Source organism: Haliotis asinina, chromosome 1 (genome assembly GCF_037392515.1).
Source record: "Haliotis asinina isolate JCU_RB_2024 chromosome 1, JCU_Hal_asi_v2, whole genome shotgun sequence".
Classification (NCBI taxonomy): Eukaryota; Metazoa; Mollusca; class Gastropoda; order Lepetellida; family Haliotidae; genus Haliotis; species Haliotis asinina.
In genome coordinates, this window is record NC_090280.1 from 52,699,132 (window position 1) to 52,721,444 (window position 22,313).

Sequence of the window (22,313 nt, forward strand, 5' to 3'; positions counted from 1 at the left end):
TGCTTGAATATTGCTAAGAGCGTCGTAAAACTAAACTCACTCAGCTCTCCTGACGCACTACAAATCTGTGCAGAGTTGTGTCGATCCGATCCCCTAATCTAAGGCTCTTTCATTTGACGTGGGCTTTACAAGCCTAGTAGATATGTGAGGCTTACGCCACTGTTCTCCCAAATCAAGCTGCCATACATTGATGTAACTGACCAGTTCATGTGACCTAGTGACCTATCTGAGTTATACACATGTTCCAGTAAGTGTCTGTGTACATGTGTGTCATCCCAATGTGGAAGGAAAGACAATGTGACTGACGTATGTCGCCCCCGTTTACAAATGTAACAGAAAAAAAGAGAACTGAGAGATTATGAAGGGGAGTGAACCGACGCTCGTGAACTTATCCAGTGGTCGCGTCCCTCATTCGACTCATTCAAGTAACTTCTGTGTGAAGGAATTGTCACGTTAACATTTTCCCACCGGTACCATCTAATATCTTAATATCTTAAAGATAATGCCCTAATGATGAATAATACGTCCGTTGTTTACATGTTATACGTTAGAGATCAACGAGTCAAGCGTTAGTGATCGATATGTAATATGTTAGTGATCGATAGGTAATACGTTAGTGATTGATAGGTTTTACATTAGTGAACTGCTTGTGATAGGTTTGTGATTGATATGTAATGTGTTAGTCATCTTTACATAACATGTCAGCGTTTGGTATAAAATACGCTAGAAATCGATAGGGAATACGTCAGTGATAGATAGGTAATATGTTTATAATCGATAGGGAATACATCAGTGATAGATAGGTAATATGTTTATAATCGATAGGGAATATGTCAGTGATAGATTGGTAATATGTTTATAATCGATAGGGAATATGTCAGTGATAGATTGGTAATATGTTTATAATCGATAGGGAATATGTCAGTGATAGATAGGTAATATGTTTATAATCGATAGGGAATATCAGCGACTGATACGTAATAAGTGAGTGATTGATCACGTTAGTGATACCTTTACAGGTCACGTGTTTGTGCTTTTGTTCAGGGCAATCAATAGTGTTTGGTTTAGTCGCGTACAAATATAACATTACTCATTTGTCCGAATTTGATGCATGGGTTATCTTTCTTGTGTATCTTGGAATATCAAGGAGGCTTGCTCTGATACGATACCGGACAGAACTATTGGGAGTCCATTTTGGAACTATAGAAGCACCAACTCTCGATGATTAGGGAACTACGTCAAACTATACCAACCATCCATGAAAAATGCCATGACGTCACGTTGCTTCTATGCCGTTGCGTTCTACACACGGCGACGGCAGGTAGTCAGCTTATGCTTGAAACTAGATTTGGGTGTATTTTCCTCAATTTGACATCTTCGTTAATAAACAGAATATCATATTCGTGCCCATTTCATACTATATTTACGACACATGCCTAAATATCGGTCTATCACTTGCTCGTGCTCGGGAAATACTAACATTGCTACACCCGTGTCTTAAACATGCTATGACATGGGCACACATACAACATCCTCTATTTATTCATGGTCTGTTTCTAAATTATATTCAAGATACCGTCTTGTTAATAATCCATGCACAAACCATGATGCCACTCACAAGTGATGTAAAATATATTGCTTTTTCTTCAGACATTTTGGTAGTTTTGCTCAAATTACGTCTACAGTTGTGTTAAGGAATATGGATCTCTATGATGCGCTAATGAACAGTACTTCCACTAATTACACCGCCAGCCTGAATCCGGTTCCTGGTGAACTCTTCATATGTTTAATTAGATATTTTACCCAGTTCATAAAACTTATTGTCGTGTCCACGATGGAAAAGCATGAGTTTTTCTGACCCGTACAATCCATTGATCCTTTAAAAGAACGACACAATGACGTCGATCTGATGATGATAATTGCTCATTTAAACAACAAACAAGAACAACAACAAAAAAACCATCATCATCAACAACAACAACAACAACAACAACAACAACAAAATTCTTTTCATACAAAATCATGAGCGTACAAGTGTATGGAATGTTTAATATTGAATTTATTAGTGAATGTGGGAATTTTGCGTGTCTTACACTATTCAAGCAAACACCGAGTGTAACCTCAATGTGATTAAGTGTCAGCCAGCAGTCTCCTCTTGATACCCGTGTCAACCTCGTGATCATATGAAGCGGCAGCAGTCTACGCAATTCCTCGTGTAAAACAACTTCCATCTGGGTAAAGTTATGTACAAGGGAATCCCGTTATTGCATATGTCTCCGATACACTCCAAATGGTCATTCAGTCGTGAGATATGTCAGGGGTGCGTAACTAAGTTCTTTGTGTATATTTGTTTCTGGTACATACATACTTTCACCGTCTGTCTAAGAGATTATACGACTGCTTCAAGTCACAGAGTGTAACTCAGCGTCTCAGCGTCGCAGCGTCGCAATGCTGAAATCAATGTTATTAATCTGTACAAAACCAGCTTGAACATCAGTCTACGGAAATGGGAACCAATGACATGTGTCAGCCCAGTCAGCGAGCCTGACCACCCGATCCTGCCTGTCGTCTCTTGGGTTACTGAAGACCAGTTCTAACCGGGATCACCACGGGTCACAAGAGTGAGTGAGTTAGTTTGATTTTACGCCGCTTTTAGCAATATTCCAGCGATATCACGGCGGGGGACACCAGAAATTGGGCCTCACACATTGTACCCATGTGGGGAATCGCACCCGTGTCTTCGGCGTGACGGGCGAACCCTTTAACCACTAGGCTACCCCACCGCCCCACGGGTCGCAAGAGACTATCTCACAGTCGTTTTTCCGTTCGTCCAGCACTTCCTGCAGTGCCAAAATCGCAATGAACCAGGGACAGATTTTCCAGGGCAATGGCCCGTCTCACTGGGGCCTCTTTCCAGTTTGAGATTATTTATTGCCCTCAACATGATAAACGTTACGCTGCATAAAAAAAATAAATGTTTCACGGGCACATTTTTTCAAAAAGTGACGAGGGCTGTAGGACTTTATGTTTAATATTTGATAGAAAAAAGTGACGAGGGAGGAACACATTTGTATTACTTTTCTCTCAGAAATACAGCTTGGTCAGTTTATGCACATCTTAATGAGTTTAGATTCAGTGTCAAACTCGTTCTTACAGACACTCATTCTCTTAGTAGACAAATGGATGATCGGGATGCGGCAAAGTCAAAATTATTTTTTAAATGACAATGAAAAATTGTTACGTGCACAAATCACAGTGACGCACCGATGCTCGAGAAACATTTCACTTTTTTCATTCAGCTATACAGACTATGCGTTAGTCCAGATTCGAGGACATATATGATACAAACACACTATCGAGTGATTATACGCACGCACGCGCACATACACAGACGTACGTATATATATACAGTATGGTTCAAAATTATTGAGAATAGCTAAAGCATTTCATATTATTAAACGAGAACAAATCAGATAATATTGAATGTATTGTGAAAGTGAACTGACCTTTTCATGTTGTGTAGGTAACAATTAAATATTTTATCAAGTCTCCTTGAGCTTCACGGCACAGTCTAAGACGGGTAGGCATACTTCCTGTCAGAGAGGTTAGTGTCTCGTGAGTTATGCTGTCCCAGTATCGGACCACTTCTCTCTTCATGTCTTCAATTTTTGTCAACCCCTTTTGATTCACACATTCCTTCATCATCCCCCAAATGTTCTCAATGGGATTTAAGTCAGGACTATATGCAGGAAATGGTAATGCAGTCACATTTTTCTCCTGAAACCACTGCTTGGCATGTTTTGCGGTGTGTTTAGGATCATTATCTTGCTACAAAAGCCAGTCATTTCCATAAAACACATGTGCACTTGGAAGGAGAAAATTATCTAATATGTTAGTGTAGCGTTGACTTGTCAGATTACCCTCAAACACACACAGCGGGGTCGTTCCTAATAAGGATATGCCTCCCCATACATGAAACTTTGGGCTGTATTTAGGTCGTCGATACAACGGTGCTGACGCAGACTTTGTCCATATTTTCACATTATTGGGATATACCCATATTGAGCTTTCATCAGTAAAAATCACATTTTCCCAGTCAAAGTATTCATGTGCCAAACACCGCTCAACACGCCTGTCTTTATGTTCTTGTTTCATGAGAGGAGAAGGAATTCCAGTCTTTTTCTCCCATCCAAGATCAATCAAATTTCTTCTAACTGTAGATTTTGATACAACTGTTGATCCCCTTTCTATCATTTCATACCTGATGTTGGAGATGCTTGCCCTTTGCTTTTTAGACGCTAAAATTCCCAGCCGGACGCGATCTGAGAAGTCCAATTTTCTGGGTCTCCCTGCTCCTTTCTGGTGCCCAAAATCCTTTCCCTCTTTAAAATTCTTCCTAATCCTATACACAGTAGAAAGAGGAGTTCCTGTTCTCTCTGCCAATGTATTTACATCATCCATTGCTTGATTACACAACTCAAAAATCAACCTTCTTTTATCTTCAGCAGACATTGTTGACAGTGCTGAGGAAAATGACGTCTGCTACAAATTCAGGGGAGGTAACTCTAATTGTACTATACTCAGTAGGCCAAGAAGAGTTATCTCCCTTATACCATTACTTAGTTTTAAGTATCAGTGAATCAGTTGAGGTGTTAGGATAGCTCAAAGTAAGAAGAAAAATTCTCAATAATTATGAACCAGACTATATATATATCAAACGTACGAGCGCGCGTATATATATACGTATATATACGTACGAGCGCACGCGCGCGTGTGTGCATAGAATGAGTCAAGTTGAATGTCTTGTAAGGTCAACATGGAGAAGTGTCACACATCGTCGGGTGCCGGACGCATGTCAGACAGCTCACTAAAATTGCACTTTCAATGGCCCATCTCACAGTGTTAAATGAATAACTCAATTCACTGACAAACAGACACAGTTAACAGTTTAATGCTACGATATATGATATACACTTGTTATATAGACGTGCCCGCAACGTTCTCCCAGGGTCTCGGGTTGGTATGGAGGTCTGGGGCTGGTATGAAGGTCTAATCTGCCATAGCATACCATAATGCATACTTAATGGCATGCCATTGTGTGAGAAACGGGGCCTGTTCTATCTGCTTGTGTATTTATCAATGCTGGCCTCTCCTCTCCGGTAACTCACACATACTTCTGTGCGGCCATCCCACAGTGGAAATCGATAACAACACCTGACGGTAATAATAATCACTGCGCCATCTGTCCGTAATGGGAAAAAATATTTATTGCACAGCAGTTTTACGGTTATCGTGTTAAAATAGTCGTAATTTGTATGGGTATGAACAATACAGGTTAAAATAATTGTCACATTTTAAATTATTCATATATTCAGGACATTATTCAGTGTCCAAAAAGCGAAATGTGAAGTTGGTATCAACACGGTGACTATAAAACAATCAACGCTGTCCGTATTCTAGCAAAAACAAACGCTCTTCAGTGAGGAGAAGACGGTAAGATGGAGGGAAGAGATTTGGAGGGTGACAAAGAGGCATAAAGAGATAGTGGGAAAGGAGAGACAGAGGATATAAGTGAAAGACGGAGACATAGAGGGAGACGCGTGGTATGGAGAGATGAAGAATGAACGAGGTGGAGACAGAGCGGAAGGGGCGAAGAGATAAATAATGATAGACTTTTGTTGTAACACACGTTCCCTTTCATCTAAAGTGAAAGTTCTATCTCCACAATGCCAAATATTATGCCTGCGCACTCTGCCCAAATTATCGTTTTGAATGCATTCTCCTTATGTGTAAACTTGATTGGACAATTTTCGATAAATAATAAGAATATGTGATTTGAATATCTCGAGTCGATTATTTCTAAATTAAGTTTAAGTGACATAGAACACGCTGGACAATATCTGTATTGTCAGTGCCAGATCGTTCCATCTCCAGGCCACGTCATTTAAAAATCATCTGTGATTGGTTGGCCACGTAGAACAGTGTGGCCCTTACAGTAGCATTGATTGGAGATAAAACAATAACATATGAAAATCATATTTCCGGAGCATATCTGTACCTTTACCAAAAGCTATAATAACTCCTCCACACGGATCACTCTGGTTCTCAAGCGATAGGCCCATGTTTGTATTGGTCAAAATAAATTAAGTTTTGAAAACAGAATCGTGTCTCCGTCACACCACAAAAGATAAGAAACTAGTTGTAAATGGTTGCGAAACACCAACCTTCCCTACCCCGCCCGTCCCTCTATTTTGCTGACTCAGAAAAAGCGGAGCTCATTTTCTTCGTCTTAACTCTTTGAAGCAAACTTAAAATACGCAAGGTTTTCCTATATCTGTCAGAGAGCAAGAGAAAAGAAAACAAATTTGACACATTTTTTGTTTTGTCTTCTATTTGAACACATCGGTAGATGTCCGGGAAAGTTGAAAGCGTTGTCATCTGATAATCTTGAATTATTACATTATCCTAACGGATTTCATTTTCCAGTTCGCCACACTTTTCGAACAACCCACTTCATCTGTGACCTTTGTCTGGTTGCCTTGTGTTTACTTGACAGGTCCAAAGGGCATCCCATGTCGGCATTGCGTGATCACGGTCTGGATGCGACCCCGGTATCAACACACAACCGTCTCAGCCCTGTGCAGGTGAGTTTGATGCTTCTAATTCTCAAGCGTTTTATCGATATCCGATCACTAGATATCACGAAATTATTAAAATTAAAATTTTACGGTAGGGGTTAATTCGTGTAAACAGCGAGCCAGTAGGCACGATATCGATGTGACAACTTGTGAAATGTTTCCTTCAGAATTATTTGTAAATTCCCATTTCATAACTTGGTTCATTCATCCATCAAGGATGTAACAGTTCAAATCGACAAAATGCCGCGATGTAAACAGAATGAGTGAAAGGGAGGTAACTCTGTCTGACCTAGTGATAGGCGTCTATTTGGAAGAATCACCCTACAGGCTCCATTCTGTGGGTTCAAACATTTACGAAAAAAAGTTGGCCAGAAAAAAGAAAGTTTCATTTTGCTTTGCAGTGTATAATCGTTTTACTTTTCATAAGCTGAAAGGATTGATTCTTATGAAATATATCTACATATCAACTATAAATAACAGCAAGGATTTACTACGAAAGAAAGTGTAATCCCAAATAAAAAATATATTAGCTAGGAGTTAAGTCAGGTAATAACTTCTGACCTAACAATGTGAAAGGACGTTTATGAAAAAAAAAACCCAACAAAATTCTGTGTTCATTTATGTTATAATGACATGCTAAGCTAGAAAATTTCTTAATACAAATTGAAAACATTCTTTTAGCATTATTTATGATTTTGTGAAGCGATGTAATACGGAATAACACATTTCTGTGATTTTGTCCCTGATACTATCAGGATTGTTTACCATCACACCATTGAAAATGTGATTGCAGAAACTGGTTGATAAAGGCAGTATTTCAGATGAGAGTTGTATTTTGACAATATTAAGAGGTGCTTTGGGATTTTCAACAAATTTGAGTCTAATTATGCTCAAGAAGGGTCACTCCATTTACTCAAACCCTGGAATGGTTTTCATTCACTTTATGACTACGCTAACAGAGCTATGCTTGTAGCAGTATGTACGTTAGGTCCACCAGTGTGCTGATGGAAGGAGATATTTTTGTGATATTATACAACTAGTGTACATTTGTTGAGGAATTAGTACAACTTTTCACATTGTATACATTAAGACATGACTGAGATGCGAAATTGGCAAATAATGGATTTTCTGAGTAAAGTTGACAGCGTGAGAATGCATCAGGTATGTGCCCAATGTGATGGCCCTTGTGTTTTTGTAAGCTCAGAATAGAATTCAGTTATTATTATAATTGTTTTGAGGAAAACATGTTGAATGTTCGACTTGGAGATGCTACATTTATTAAATGGTATCCTCTGGAGTGCAGACTGATCATGTGCAGATGATACTCATTGGAAGGTTTTCATGTGTCCCGTGGCTGATTGTGTGAAACTTGTACGTTGACTTGTAATGCTCATGCTTTCAACCGTCGGTTTCACTGGTCATCTCTTGGTCATTTATCACAAGTGGCCGTTGTCTGAAAACGGTTTTAGATTTTAGAAAATCGCTTCACTTGCTGAAAAGTCATGACTGAATATTTATGAAAAACTCAAGGAAATCCGTGAAATATTAGTCAGCCCTTTAGAGTAGCAAGTTGCATCATTTTACATTAGATGTGAAATTTGCTAATGCAATTTACGGAGTTTCCAAAAAGATAAAACAACATTGACCCACGCTTTACCTATCTACAATTACAGCCTGAATAGCGAAATCTGCAAAATGACGCTAACCAATTCCAATCGCTGATTGCTCTTCGCCAATGAAACAATTATCAGTTGAAAGATTTAAACCATTTTCCAACACTAGCTCAAGGTTTTCTTAGTGCATTGGCAACTCTTTACTGTACAGAATTAAATCGTGTGGCAAATGACATACGTCTTTATGTTTGTATGACCAATAAACAAAACCTCGTATTCAGATAAAACAATTAAAGAACAATGATCGGAGACCCATGCGAAAAGCACATCACGACAACTTGCTTTGACTAGAATCGGATACTTATCTGACACCGACCACGTGGCACGAATAGCTAGAAAAGGAGGGGTCTGACGGTTGTATTGTCACCAGTTTCTGACCTCTTGGACGCTCTGTATCACAGTGTGAGGACAGCCCAATGTCACTCTTGCTATTGGACACACACAGCTAGGTTTGGCATGCCAGCTGATATCACATTTGATCAGTATTTTGTACTTGGCGGTCATAAATAACCCTGCCTTATCACCGCGGCCTGTCAATACTCGGGCCAGGCAATGCGAACTAGTGGTCTAACGCTGATCGTGACAAATCAGCTCAGTTTTTCTTTGCAGGCAATTGCGTGGATTGGAGGCTCATACCGATTAAGACCTCTTCTGTGAAACATGCAGGCCTCTTCAGAAACCATGTACGTCGTTTTGGGAAGTGTCGTTGCCATCGTCAGCGTCGTCGTGTGGTACTACCGTCGTAACAAGCACACTCTACCCGAACTTCATTGCCTGGACTCCGACCTTCATCGACATATCTTGAAAACCAAACCTGGATTTACCTCCCCTTACCGACCACCATTTTGGCTACAGAACAACCACCTTCATACGATTATAGCAACGTTGGTGCCGAAACCCAAAGTGACATTCAAACGCGAGTACGTAGATCTAGATGATGGCGGTGTTGTTGCCTTGGACTGGGCACAGGGTGACTCGGAACCTATTTCAGAAACAAGCTCCATCCTCATTGTTGTGCCTGGGTTGACGGCGAGCGCAAAAGATAATGGTGAACTTTGTAGCATGGCTTTAAAGCGAGGTTACCGTGTTGTGGTATTTAATAAACGTGGACACGGAGATTCAGTTCTAACGACACCAAAACTGCAAGGGTTTGGTGATACAAAGGACATGAGACACTGTGTGGAGTATTTACGGGACAAGTATCCCGAAGCAAAACTTGTGGGTATAGGCTCGAGTGCAGGATCGGCCCTCATTGCTTCTTATATGGGTGAATATGGAGCTGACGCCATCCTGGTGACCGGTGTATGTATATCCCCAGGATATGACGCACTGGAACTCTTTACCAAGCGCATGAATTTCATTTACGAATATCTTCTGCTTTCATCATTGAAGAGAATCTTGAAGAAACATGACAAGGTGTTATCGCCATTGCTTGATCTAGGAGCGGCCTACAGAGCAACTCGTTTCATTGATTTCGACACCCATGTCTATTGCAAATTTTACGGGTATAAGGACATAATAGAGTACTGGAAATACAACAATCCTATGAGAAATATTATCAATGTAAAGGTTCCCTTCATGTGCATAAACAGCATGGACGATCCCATTTGTATGTCCTCGAATATAGAATTTGGCATGTTTAAGGAAAATCCGGATAGGTTGCTGGTGACGACGGACAAGGGAGGTCACTGCGGTTTCCTTGAAGAATCTACACTGACGTCTTGGTCCGACCGACTAGCTCTTGATTACATCGACGCTGTCCTGGAGTTCAAAGCAGCTGACAAATGAACACAGATCCATATCAAACTATACGTGAAATGAGTGATCAAGGCTGAACTTTCAATGACTGTGTACCTCTGTTACAGGAAAGATTCTAGATTTACGACATATGTGAGAAAAATAACAAATGTAAGAAAATATCACCTGTTAATAAATATTACCTCCTAATTTATACATTCGCGTTGAATTCGCATATGTTAAATGTTACCTGTGACTCCAGTGTGATAATGTCATAATTTAATCCATGTAAATATTTACAGTTCCGTTAATTTGTTTGTTTGTTGATTATAGCCGCTCTCAGCATTGTTCCATATGTATAATAGACATTGAAGTCATTTCGTTAACAACCCTGGCTCTACTCTCTTTGTTATATATTATATATAATTGTACAGAAGATACATCCAATATCTTGTGCAGTGCATGACGCCCAATCTGGGTGTATGCGCCAGCTCCACCTCACAATGCTGGAACATTGCTTTAAAACAACTCTTGCTCTCCAACGAAAGCAGTGGCTGTGTTTTGTATCCCATGACAACATATGTTATAAAATATTTATGTCACATATCATTTCATTTCAATAAAGTCGTTCACTTGCCAGCTGTTACTTTTTTCTTAGACTAGGATAGATACCTTAAAACTTCAAATTAGCACGAACCTCATGGCATACATTGCTGGGCACGACGGGTTAAAAGTTCAGATGCTTTCTGATGGAATTACACATATCCGTTTGAGTCTGAATGTGTGGTCAGTTCCTCATCACACACTGGGTCTGAATGTGTGGTCACTTCCTCATCACACACTGAGTCTGAATGTGTGGTCACTTCCTCATCACACACTGAGTCTGAATGTGTGGTCAGTTCCTCATCACACACTGTGTGTGAATGTGTGGTCAGTCCCTCATCACACACTGAGTCTGTATGTGTGGACAGTTCCTCATCACACACTGAGTGTGAATGTGTGGTCACTTCCTCATCACACACTGAGTCTGTATGTGTGGACAGTTCCTCATCACACACTGAGTGTGAATGTGTGGTCATTTCCTCATCACACACTGAGTCTGAATGTGTGGTCACTTCCTCATCACACACTGAGTCTGAATGTGTGGTCAGTTCCTCATCACACACTGTGTGTGAATATGTGGTCAGTCCCTCATCACACACTGAGTCTGTATGTGTGGTCACTTCCTCATCAGACACTGAGTCTGAATGTCTGGTCATTTCCTCATCAGACACTGAGTCATAATGTGTGGTCACTTCCTCATCACACACTGAGTCTGTATGTGTGGTCAATTCCTCATCACACTGAATCTGAATGTGTGGTCACTTCCTCATCACACACTGAGTCTGAATGTGTGGTCACTTCCTCATCACACAATACTCAAATAAACGAAACAGACTTCATGTGTGCAGATAGTTGCAGTGGCGTCCGTATATGTCTTTCGTCCTGGTCATGTCTCTGAAACTAAGAGGTGTTCTCTCTGGAAGAAGGTTTGATCACAGAAAAACCTGACCCTCAACTTGCGCCTTTCGCCATTTAAGGAATTGTATAATTTGTATTTTCTTCGTCGTAATGGCAGATGTGTTTTGAATTAGTCGTGCTCTGATAACTGTTTTGTGCTTGTGATATATATATATATATATATATATATATATATATATATATATATATATATATATATATATATATATATATATATATATGTGACCGCTCGCAAGCACAAAACAGTTATCAGAGCACCACTAGTTCCTTGACAAATACATGATATCCCGTCTATGACAATATCAACTGTATAACATACCACGCACAGAATGATCGTTAAAGATGGAATAATCATATTTTAAAACGAAAGGAAAATCTGTTTTGAGGCAACCAGCCACTTGTCTGGACTCGATTATCCACAGGCCTCCTTGGTATGGGTCTTTTATTCCTGAGCGAGTTAAACAATATTCATGTAATGGATTCGAAACCCAGAGATAATTGGTAGCATAATGTAGCGTTTTGTACTAATGCATAGCGACGTGCAGTGTATTGCGTCATGTGTGTCACTCTTGGGACCCGTGAAGGTCCCGGGGTAGAATAGGCCTTCAACAACCCATGCTTGCTATAACAAGCAACTATGGTTGTCATAAGAGGTGACTAACGGGATCGGATGGTCCGGCTTGACACGTCATCGGTTCCCAAATGAGCAGATCGATGCTCATGTTGTTGATCACTGGATTGTCTGGTCCAGCCTCGCCGCCATATGGTTGGCATATTGCTGAGTGCGGCGTAAACTCACTCACTCGCTCACTCACCGGAAAGTTTCTATACAGGCTACCCAATCACATGTTTTTCAACCTTAATTTGCTGGGGGATATATGTCATCAGATGATCCTCAGCTGTGTGTTTGTAAGACAAACACCACGGTTAGCTCGTCCTACACGATTTTGAAACCTGTAAAACATATAAATATTTGCCATTTGCACTAACCACGCGATATACATCGGTATCATCAACTGCGCTGAGATAGGTCCTGTTACGTGGGAGTTTTGGTTCAGTAGCTGAATCACATGTGTAGGGTTCAATGGGTTTGTAGGCGTCTGCAGGTAGATAGCCTGACCCCATGCCGTCAGGCTTCCAGAGGACCTAACATTCCATTATCACTGCTAGAAAAAGTTTACTTGACTTATTAAGTACTCATTGTTCTTACTGTGAAATAGTGTTAGTACCAATTTTAACACGTTGGGGTGAACATATAAAATGATGACAACAGTTTTTTTTCTAATTTCGCTGAAGTAATTACAACACAAAAGTGCGTGGTATCCATCACTAACGCAGTTATTCTTACATAGGATCGTCGTATACACAGTACATTATTCCATCTGATAATCTGTGACATGACGTCTGAAATTGAATAAGTGGAAACAAACCAATCATTTTGAATCATACAGTCGTGTCCATGCACCAAGATGGTATTGTTAAAAAACATTTATTTGAGGAAAATAATTGTGAGAACGATATTAGGTTTTACGTTTTGTTTGCAGAGAAAACCCGCCGCCTGGATAATTGTAGCGATTCATCTCTCCTGGGCAAAATGCAGGTCTCTCCAGAAACCATGTACGTCGTTGTTGGAAGTGTCGTTGCCATCGTCAGCGTCGTCGTGTGGTACTACCGTCGTAACAAGCACACTCTTCCGAAACTCCATTACGTGGACTCCGACCTTCATCGGCATATCTTGAAAACCAAACCTGGATTTACCTCCCCTTACCGACCGCCATGTTGGCTACAGAACAACCATCTTCACACGATTATAGCAACGTTGGTGCCGAAACCCAAAGTGACATTCAAACGCGAGTACGTAAATTTAGATGATGGCGGTGTTGTTGCCTTGGACTGGGCACAGGGTGGCTCGGAACCTATTTCTGACACAAGTACTATTCTCATTGTGGTGCCTGGGTTGACGGCGAGCGCTGACAATATGAGCGAACTTTGTAGCATGGCATTAAAGCGAGGTTACCGTGTTGTAGTATTTAATAAACGTGGACACGGGGATTCAGTACTGACAACACCCAAAATGCAAGGGTTTGGTGATGCGAAGGACATGAGACACTGTGTGGAGTATTTAAGGGAAAAGAATCCCGGAGCAAAACTTGTATCTGTAGGCTCCAGTGCAGGTTCGGGCCTCCTTGCCTCCTATCTAGGTGAATACGGAGCTGAGTGTCATCTTGCAACAGGTGTGGCTATATGTCCAGCTTATAAAACAGTAGAATTCTTCACAAAACCCTTGAATGTGATCTACCAATTTCTACTTCTTTCGTCTGTAAAGAAAATCTTGAAGAAACATGCCAAGGTGCTATCGCCATTGCTTGATCTTGATGCGGCCTACAGCGCAAGATGTTTCATGGATTATGACACCCACGTCTATTGCAAAATCTACGGGTATGAGGATGTCTTTGAGTACTGGAAACACAACGATCCACTCAGAAATTATCGTAATATATCTGTTCCTATCATGTGCATAAGCAGCATGGACGATCCTATTTCCCTTGGCAGGAATATACCATTCCATTTGTTTCGTGAGAATTCGAACTGGTTGCTTGCAACGACATCCAAGGGAGGTCACTGCGGTTTCCTTGAAGAATCCACACTGACCCCTTGGTCCGACCGACTTGCTCTTGATTACATCGACGCTGTGCTGGAGTTCCAAGCAGCGGATAATAAACTATAATTCAAACAGGCGAACTCTCTAGATAATAAGTTGTTTCCATTTTTAGAGCTTTCCTTCCCCTTCGTCAGTACAGACAAACGTTATACGAAAACTTATTGCGATTCTGTGATATTTGATGGGTATTCTTTTGTGTGTGTTTATGCCTTGACCAACCAAAAAGATATATAATTGAATATTTCACACCCACTACCGGCCAACGGTTAACTGACTGAATTATTTAGGTCAGCGTTTCCATATTGGTCTGATTGACGTCATTGTTTAGTGTGTCACGGTGGTACTGTGTATGATTGTCTTACTGACTAAACTAGCAATCGGGAAGATACAGTTAGAGACGCTCAATGCACATTTCCACTGCACGCATGCTGATGTTTTAATTTTATTTCCCACTTACAATTTACTGAATCCATTCCCCCACCCCCACCCCAAAATCATGTCATTTATTTTGATTTATTTGTTTGCTCTTTCCTTCTTTCCTTGGTGACGTTGGACGTAGCCGGTGGTCACAGCGTCCGTTCATTTGTAAACCTTTTTATGACATGTACGATTTACTGAAAACGATTTATCAAAAAATTGTACATGTCATTATTTGATTTAATTTATTTATTTGCCCTCTCCTTCCTTTGATGGGACATACTAGAGTGTCTGCTTACACATGTATGAGGTGGGAAACCAATCATTGGTCTCCCGCAGTAATATGGCTGGAATATTTGCTCAAAGCAGAGTCAAGTTGAAAGGTAATTACTCATTCATGACAAATATAAAACTGAAGCTTCGTTGGTGATGTGCATCCTTGGTGTACTCCCAATCCTGTCTCCATAATGGAGGAATATCGCATCATAATGACGCTCAGGGAAGCCGTGAACTGTGAAAAGTTCTTGTCACATTCAATTTCGTCTTAATAAATCAGCTGTTGCTTATTGTCACGCTTGTTTATATTTATTGGGTCAGTTCCATCCTGAAGGAAGATTGAACAGCAGACAGCATCATCGCTGTCTCCTGTCACGAACACGCGACGCTATAAATAGTCATCCAATCAAATGATCCTGATGGGCGAGAGAAATCGTGTGCTAAAATCTCTAGGTTGCGTGCGGGGTTTGGGTGGCAAAGAGATTCATGATATTTATAGTAAGATGAAACAGATATGATAAATGGATAATGGTGGGCGGAAAATGTCTGTCAATGTTTTCCTCTTACATGCAGAAAGTAGTCATCCCTATAAAACGTCAGCCAGTCAGATAAACAAACTATATATCATTCTGTGGTTTGAATAATACTAGGAGAATGGTAAGCACCTCTTACTTCATATCATGGCGTAATATCATTAAGAGACACGTTTGTTTGTATTTACAAAGCGACATTTTGTATTGAAATACAGAAAGTCGAAACGATGGTGTTATCGATACTAGTAAACTACATTGAGATGATATTGCGAGTTAAGTCAGTACTTGTGCTCATTAGATTGGGATATTGGCTTGTTAACCTATTTGAGCGACATTTAGAAGTTGCTGTGAACAACGGCACGAGTTCAATAGTCATAACTTCTTTGTTATATAGATGAGAGATATTTCAGCGTTCCTCACTAGCTTGATAACGGTGTTAGTGGCTACATCGAAACGTCGTTCATAGTAATAAGAAGAGTATCCATGGAATCGCCCACGTATCGTCGGTGAAACACACAGTGACTTCGCAACTGTCCTTTTCATTTCGGCATTTACAATTCTTCTTGTATGTTGCAGAAAGCAGATTTTGTATTAACATAATTGCCATTCCTAACGTTTAAGCATGTAGTAGACAGAGCTTGTCAATGTAAACACACTGACTCATGAAAATCCAAGTTAGAGTTGGTCTTCAGTAACCCATGCTTGTCGTAGGACTAACGCGGATGGTCAGTCTCGCAGACCTTGTTGACGTCATCGTATCCCAGATGTGTAGTTCGATGTTCATGCTTTTGGTCACTGATTAAATACAGATCGCCGTCATATAGTTGTAATATTTCTCAATGAATCAATGTAAACACAACTGTCGTATTGACGGGGCAACAGTCACTACAAAAATGACTTGGTTTCCAGAAACCTGGAAACCATCCGTAATGTGGGTAATTGTGGAATCCAGTTGGTTTCCATTCCCTGAAACTCACTAACTGAGTTTCCAACTAGATTCCATTTTGGAAATGTGATTTTGGTATTTCTGTAAATGGAAACCAAAATGAAACTAAGTTCGGGGGTTTCTTGTTGGTTTCCATACCTGGAATTTGCAACTCTCAGATCTCACTAAATGGAAACCAACATAAAACTAGAAAATGTAGTTTCATGTTGGTTTCCATTGCGCTGTTTTGAACTAAGTAACATAAATTGTTTACCATCCTGACATCCAGTTGGTATCCATTCAGTAAAACTGGGTGACCTAGTTTCCAAATAGAATCCATAATGGATACTCTAAGCTCCGGTGATGGAAACTGACACGAAGCTATGGTCATGCGTTGGTTTCCATTCCTGACTGAAACTTAGCTTTCACGAGGTGTTATAATTCAGTCTGAATGTGCCTGGGGAAGGAATAGTAGATTCGTTTCATTGCTTAGATGAACACGACAACAAAAGTAAATTGTTGACGCATCATTCTGTGGATATTACAATAATAAATGTGGCTTCAAACTGATGATACAAGAACAAACTATACACTTTTTTCCTTCACATTTTTGTTTATTCGAAATGTAATGAAGCATCATATTCCAACTACTATGCACACAAACTTCACAATAACCGTACTAAACATACAAATGGTGAAAGGACAAATGGCTATAAATGGCCTTTGCCCAGCTATGTGCGCGAGGCACACTTAGTTCCGTTTCTCTAGATTGGGATGAATGGGACAAGTCCAGGTTTTGGTTGTCTGCTTTGTCAAATTGAGGATCAGACTCTTTCTTTATCTGAAAAGAAATAATAAAACAGTGATATCTATATACAAGAATAAAAGATGAGTTGACTCTGCATAGAAACATTGCTCAAACTTTTATTATATACTAATTATAACTTATTGGATCATTGAGTTGTGTACGGACTTGTATTCCTTTCAGTAAAATATTGTATAAAAATAGATAAAATTAAAGCCACTTTAGCAATAGTTCAGATATATATTAATAATTAAAAGGTAAATGATGCAATATATCTAAAAAACAGGCTATGGACTGCCAACTCCTGGGAATGTGAAAGAGTATAAGCATTTAGGAAGATTAGTATAAGTCATTAAAACAATTGTCAGTTCGGTACTTACATGATGATATTTATGCAGAATATACGTGAATTATACAATAAACTGAGGCAGCGCGTAAAGTTTAGCGTTAAAAGCATTTATAGTTGGCATACTTTGACACTGAGTTCAAATACTTGACAACTAATCAGTGTCAGGTCATTAGTGTGTCGGGGTTCGTGTGTCGGCTTCACTGGGGCAGTCCCCACTTAACAGGCGCCTATTATCAAAATTAGCTAGCTGTAAAAACAATAGAACTTACCTGAGTCAGGTGTTGACAGACAAAACCGGAAGTAATGAACCGGTAATCCATGGGCACGCGAACTCGTGACATTTTATAACAGCAACAGTTTTATGTACTGAAGTGGTCGTTTTCAGTCTTTGTCTTAAAATCACATCCAAATTGGGTCAGAGAAGGATTTCGTGCCTGCCAATCGAAAAAGGATCAGGTATTTCTTATTACCCACAATGCCCCTACGCACAGTTGCCGCCATTTTGTCGCTTGATCCCAAGTTCTTTTGAGACGACTATGTTGAAAGCAGTTCTCACCCGGTATGTCCAGTAACGACGACAAGGAAGTCAACACAGTGCAGTACTCCTACGTTTGCCCGTGTTATCTGATTCAAGAGACTGGCAATGAGATTTACAATAGAAGCTTTGGAGATTCGGATACGTGTAAAAATTGAGAACAGCAGCAGTCGTCGATCGCAGCGGGAGAAAAGGAACATTCCACGATCTGGTCAGGTACAGTGTTATATTCTTGAAATAAGCAATAGCACATGTTATTCGTAATGTTTAACGTAAATAAGTAACTACTACAATACATATGAAATTTTAGACTTGATGGACCTCGGTAAACAAATGCGTGTCAAATTCTTAGCAAGAGAGATGTATGGCTTCCTTCGCTCAGCACTCGGTTAATTCAAGAACTCAATATTACTGTGATTTGGATCAGCTCACACACGATTAAAATGGTTCATTGTGTTAATGAATGAGAAATTATCTTTGCAAGAAAAAAATATAATCACAAATATCTCTAGTATATTATTGCTGATGTGCTTGTTACGACTCAAAATAACTTCAAACGTATTTATAAATACGAATATTTATTTAAGAAATCCTTTTCATATTGCTTTTGATATTTGCACGTTTGAAAACAATGTAGTCGGGGATAGTGTGTCATTTTGCATTTATGGGTTAGGGATTCTCTGACCAGATTTCAAAACTGAAATTTCACAATGTTTTCAAACTAATATTGAAGATTTTTGTATCATTGATTTATGAGATCATTGAGATTTGCCATCTGATGTAAGTAGTGTTATGCTTATCATATCAAGATTTAACGAACTCTGAATGAAGAAATGTGGATTGTGTTAGTCCCACAGAAAAGGTTACGAAGAGTTTTTGATATAAAGAATATATGGGTATACAATGATGGATTGCCAACCCAAAATAGTATATGAATTTGCTGACCTGGATTCTTTTCATCTAGCATATTCTACACTTTGCAAATTGATATTTATTCTTTTTATTCGACACTTTATTGTTATCAAGAGTGCAATATGACAAGTTCCTTAATCGATGCATTTCTACGTTTCCAGCATAAAGGAGGGCAGTGTTGGAAAAACTGAAGAAGGCAGCCAGGACCAACTCATTTTGACATACAAAAGGTATGTATAACCTGAACCGTCCAGTACATAATGTAAACACAGCATAACCAAATAATGTAAATCCTAGGAATCAGTAAAAATGCATGGCGCATGTCATTATTCTTGTAACCTCCAACTGGAAACATATTTCACTTATAGTTGTGCATCATGCACATGTCTCTTTCAGAAGCTTTTTGATGGGTTTGGATGAACAAGATGGATCACTTATGAAGGTGTGGGGAAATCAGAGGCCCACGGCTTGTATGCAAAGAACGGCAAAAAGTTCAGAGTAAGTAAACATATTCTAGTCATTTTACATCTCGCAGGGATTAAAAATTTTAAGGAAACCTTTAAAATATCAAGTTAATTTGGATTCTTTCTATGTACATTCAAGGAATTTCAAAATGAACTCTGTTTAAAATGTGCAATTTATCCTTTGAAAAATGCAGCTTAAAAAGTTTTAAATATTATGCAGCACATGCTTGTGACCCCATATTCATAGCTTGTCTGCCTGAATGACTCCACATTATTGGTTAAGAAAACATGTCTTTTCACAATAACGGATAAGTCGTAGTTCTATACTCGTAATGTGCATTGTAAGTATCATTCAGAAAATAAATTATGGCTTTCAAAGGCGAATTTCTTCATGTCTCTGCACTCTATCATATATCAATAAGCTGTTCTGCGATTGAAACTTTTGATGTCAAATGCTCAGTTTATACTTTTTGATCTCTTCGCTTATCGGACATGGGGTTCAGTGTATTTCACCTCAAGCGATGTTTGACAGTTTTCTTTTCTCTAGCCATGGATATCGTAGACGAATGCTTGTTTGTACTGATAGTTTGTTTTCTAAATTTCAGAAGCTGGAAAGCAGGAAGGCTGTGAAACGATTGACTGGCCGGAGGAGAAGAAGCACACAGTTCTTCCTCTCTTGGGAAAAGAGCTAACATTTTTCAAACTAGGAAGCCAAGTGATATGGGCTTGTCTACAGTGTGTTTAAGAAAAATATTCTGTACTCACTGCTAATTATTCCCTTGCTTTTGTTTCATTTACTAACTTGAATATTCCGAATATTATTTGTTTACAAACATATTGTTGAATATAAATAAACTTTTAATGAATTTGTGTTTTATTCTGTTGTTTGTCATCCTGAAGCCTTTTACCATTATGCAATTGTATAAAGTACCTGATTTGCTACATGTGAGACATGAAACAACATCTTTTCCGGAGGACCGTGTAAAGGGCTGACACGAGCAAGTTTCAGTTCAGGAAAACTAGGTATTAAACTAGGTTGGAAACTACAACACGGAAACCGGGTTGGAACCTACAGTAAACTCATACATGGAAACCAGGTTGAAACCTGCAAGAAACTCATACATGGAAACCAGGTTGAAACCTACAATAAACTCATACATGGAAACCAGGTTGAAACCTACAATAAACTCATACATGGAAACCAGGTTGAAACCTACAATAAACTCATACATGGAAACCAGGTTGAAACCTACAATAAACTCGTACATGGAAACCAACTGGATCCCGCTTGGAGGAGTGGGTAATGAAACAAACTGGAAACCACCCTGAAATGGTGCAGTTTCAGTTGCATGGAAACCACAATGAAACTATAGGAAACTCCCTGGAAACCAACTGGAAATGTTGGTTTCCATGACGTTTCTTCTCGGTTTCAGTGCTCCGGAAACCAGCTTATATTTGCTGTGAGTCCACAGGCTATCTGATACTGATCGTGAAGTCATCGGTCAACGAGGTTCGAAAGTCAACGTGTCACACGACCATATAGTTGGTGATATAAACAGTTGATGTGGTGGTACAGGGTGAGCGCTGCCTGTCGTCCCAGATTCAGGTTGGTATCACTGTGTGTTGTACTCTCTACTTTCGTTTTTTTGTATAATGCCGTTATGACGGCTCACGTGTTATGTTTTGGGTTACATTTTCCTAGTGAAGTACAAAACTTGAGTAACTGTTATATTTGCTTTGAGTCCTATTCTGCATACGAAACACTCACTCAGAGTGAATCAGCAAATTGCAGATACTCAGTTAAGCGATCTAACCCACTTAGCCTCACACAAAGTGGAAATCTGTCTACAGGTAGCCATGGTTACTCTCTTTGCAAATCCCTGACAGAACATTCATTTAACTAATAAATGTGGAATCTTATATATAAAATACAATGTATGCTCCATTTGACAAAAGTGTGCGTTTGTATAACGGCGTTCTGATGCTAATAAAATGATTGATATCATGAGCATATATCTACGATGCCAGTATCAATGCCAGCACCACTGAGATCCTGAATCACTGGTAAGTGATACAACGGTATGAACAGCAGTAGTTATTCACATTCAGGATACGTCCTCAAGTCTGACCTGCACTTGGTCGGTTATCAAAACTGCTTATTGTTTACATGTATTGTTAAATAGACCAAGACCAGATGTTATGATATATTGAATCGAACCTTTAAATGCAGAAAATAAAGACGATTGTGTGAAAACAGATATAAAATGTACATTTAGCTGGAAATTCCAATCAATGTTTACTCAATGAAGGGGAACGATGATAGCACTTTAAACCCGTTTTATATTTCATGATTCTAAAATCAATGTACTCGATGAAAATACTTGATAAATTTTATTCCTTTCATTTGTACAGAGGTTCTTGATATCAACATTTTAATTGTTCTTTTTGGAATAAATGTCTGCCGTTAATTTACGAAGCGATCAGTCTTACTAAAGTAAACAGTATTTCAACTATAATTTATCATCATCAAGTCCGTTTTTTGTCAGCAATTTCTATAACCTTTGTGTTATTTTAAAACAGCGACACAATACAAATGAAACAATACACAATAAAAATACTTTCGCTTGAAAAATATTCTACATGTACTTTGTTCATGACATGGTATTTCCTTGTTAAATTCATTATAACATAAACTCTAAACATATAGTCAATCAAAGATAGCGCACGCCAAAGACGATTCGAGATGTAGAAACTGACGAAGGACACTAGTGGCGTTGAACTTTGCCATGCTAAGTAGATTTATTAGCAAATGTAAAAACCGAGAGAAAGGTATTGATACAAAAGCGATTTTCGGCTCAAGGAAACT

General features: G+C 39.3%; 1 protein-coding gene and 1 long non-coding RNA gene across 4 annotated transcripts; both read left to right on the top strand.

The window, feature by feature from the left end:
* Positions 1-6,494: 6,494 nt before the first annotated feature.
* Positions 6,495-15,214, top strand: LOC137293768 (protein ABHD15-like). 2 transcript variants are annotated; one of them, XM_067824497.1, is made up of 2 exons: positions 6,495-6,644; positions 8,921-10,687. In XM_067824497.1, the coding sequence occupies exon 2, from the start codon at positions 8,972-8,974 to the stop codon at positions 10,097-10,099; it is 1,128 nt and encodes a 375-aa protein (XP_067680598.1). In that variant the 5' UTR covers positions 6,495-6,644; positions 8,921-8,971; the 3' UTR covers positions 10,100-10,687. The 2 variants fall into 2 exon arrangements, with proteins under 2 accessions (XP_067680598.1, XP_067680588.1); XM_067824487.1 differs by lacking the exon at positions 8,921-10,687 and adding an exon at positions 13,114-15,214 and having other exon boundaries at positions 6,545-6,644.
* Positions 15,215-18,035: 2,821 nt separating this feature from the next.
* On the top strand, positions 18,036-20,148 carry LOC137280494 (uncharacterized). 2 transcript variants are annotated; one of them, XR_010956704.1, is made up of 4 exons: positions 18,036-18,287; positions 19,145-19,213; positions 19,380-19,481; positions 20,053-20,148. It is a non-coding gene; the product is annotated as an uncharacterized lncRNA (long non-coding RNA). The 2 variants fall into 2 exon arrangements; XR_010956705.1 differs by having other exon boundaries at positions 19,383-19,481.
* Positions 20,149-22,313: the final 2,165 nt, after the last annotated feature.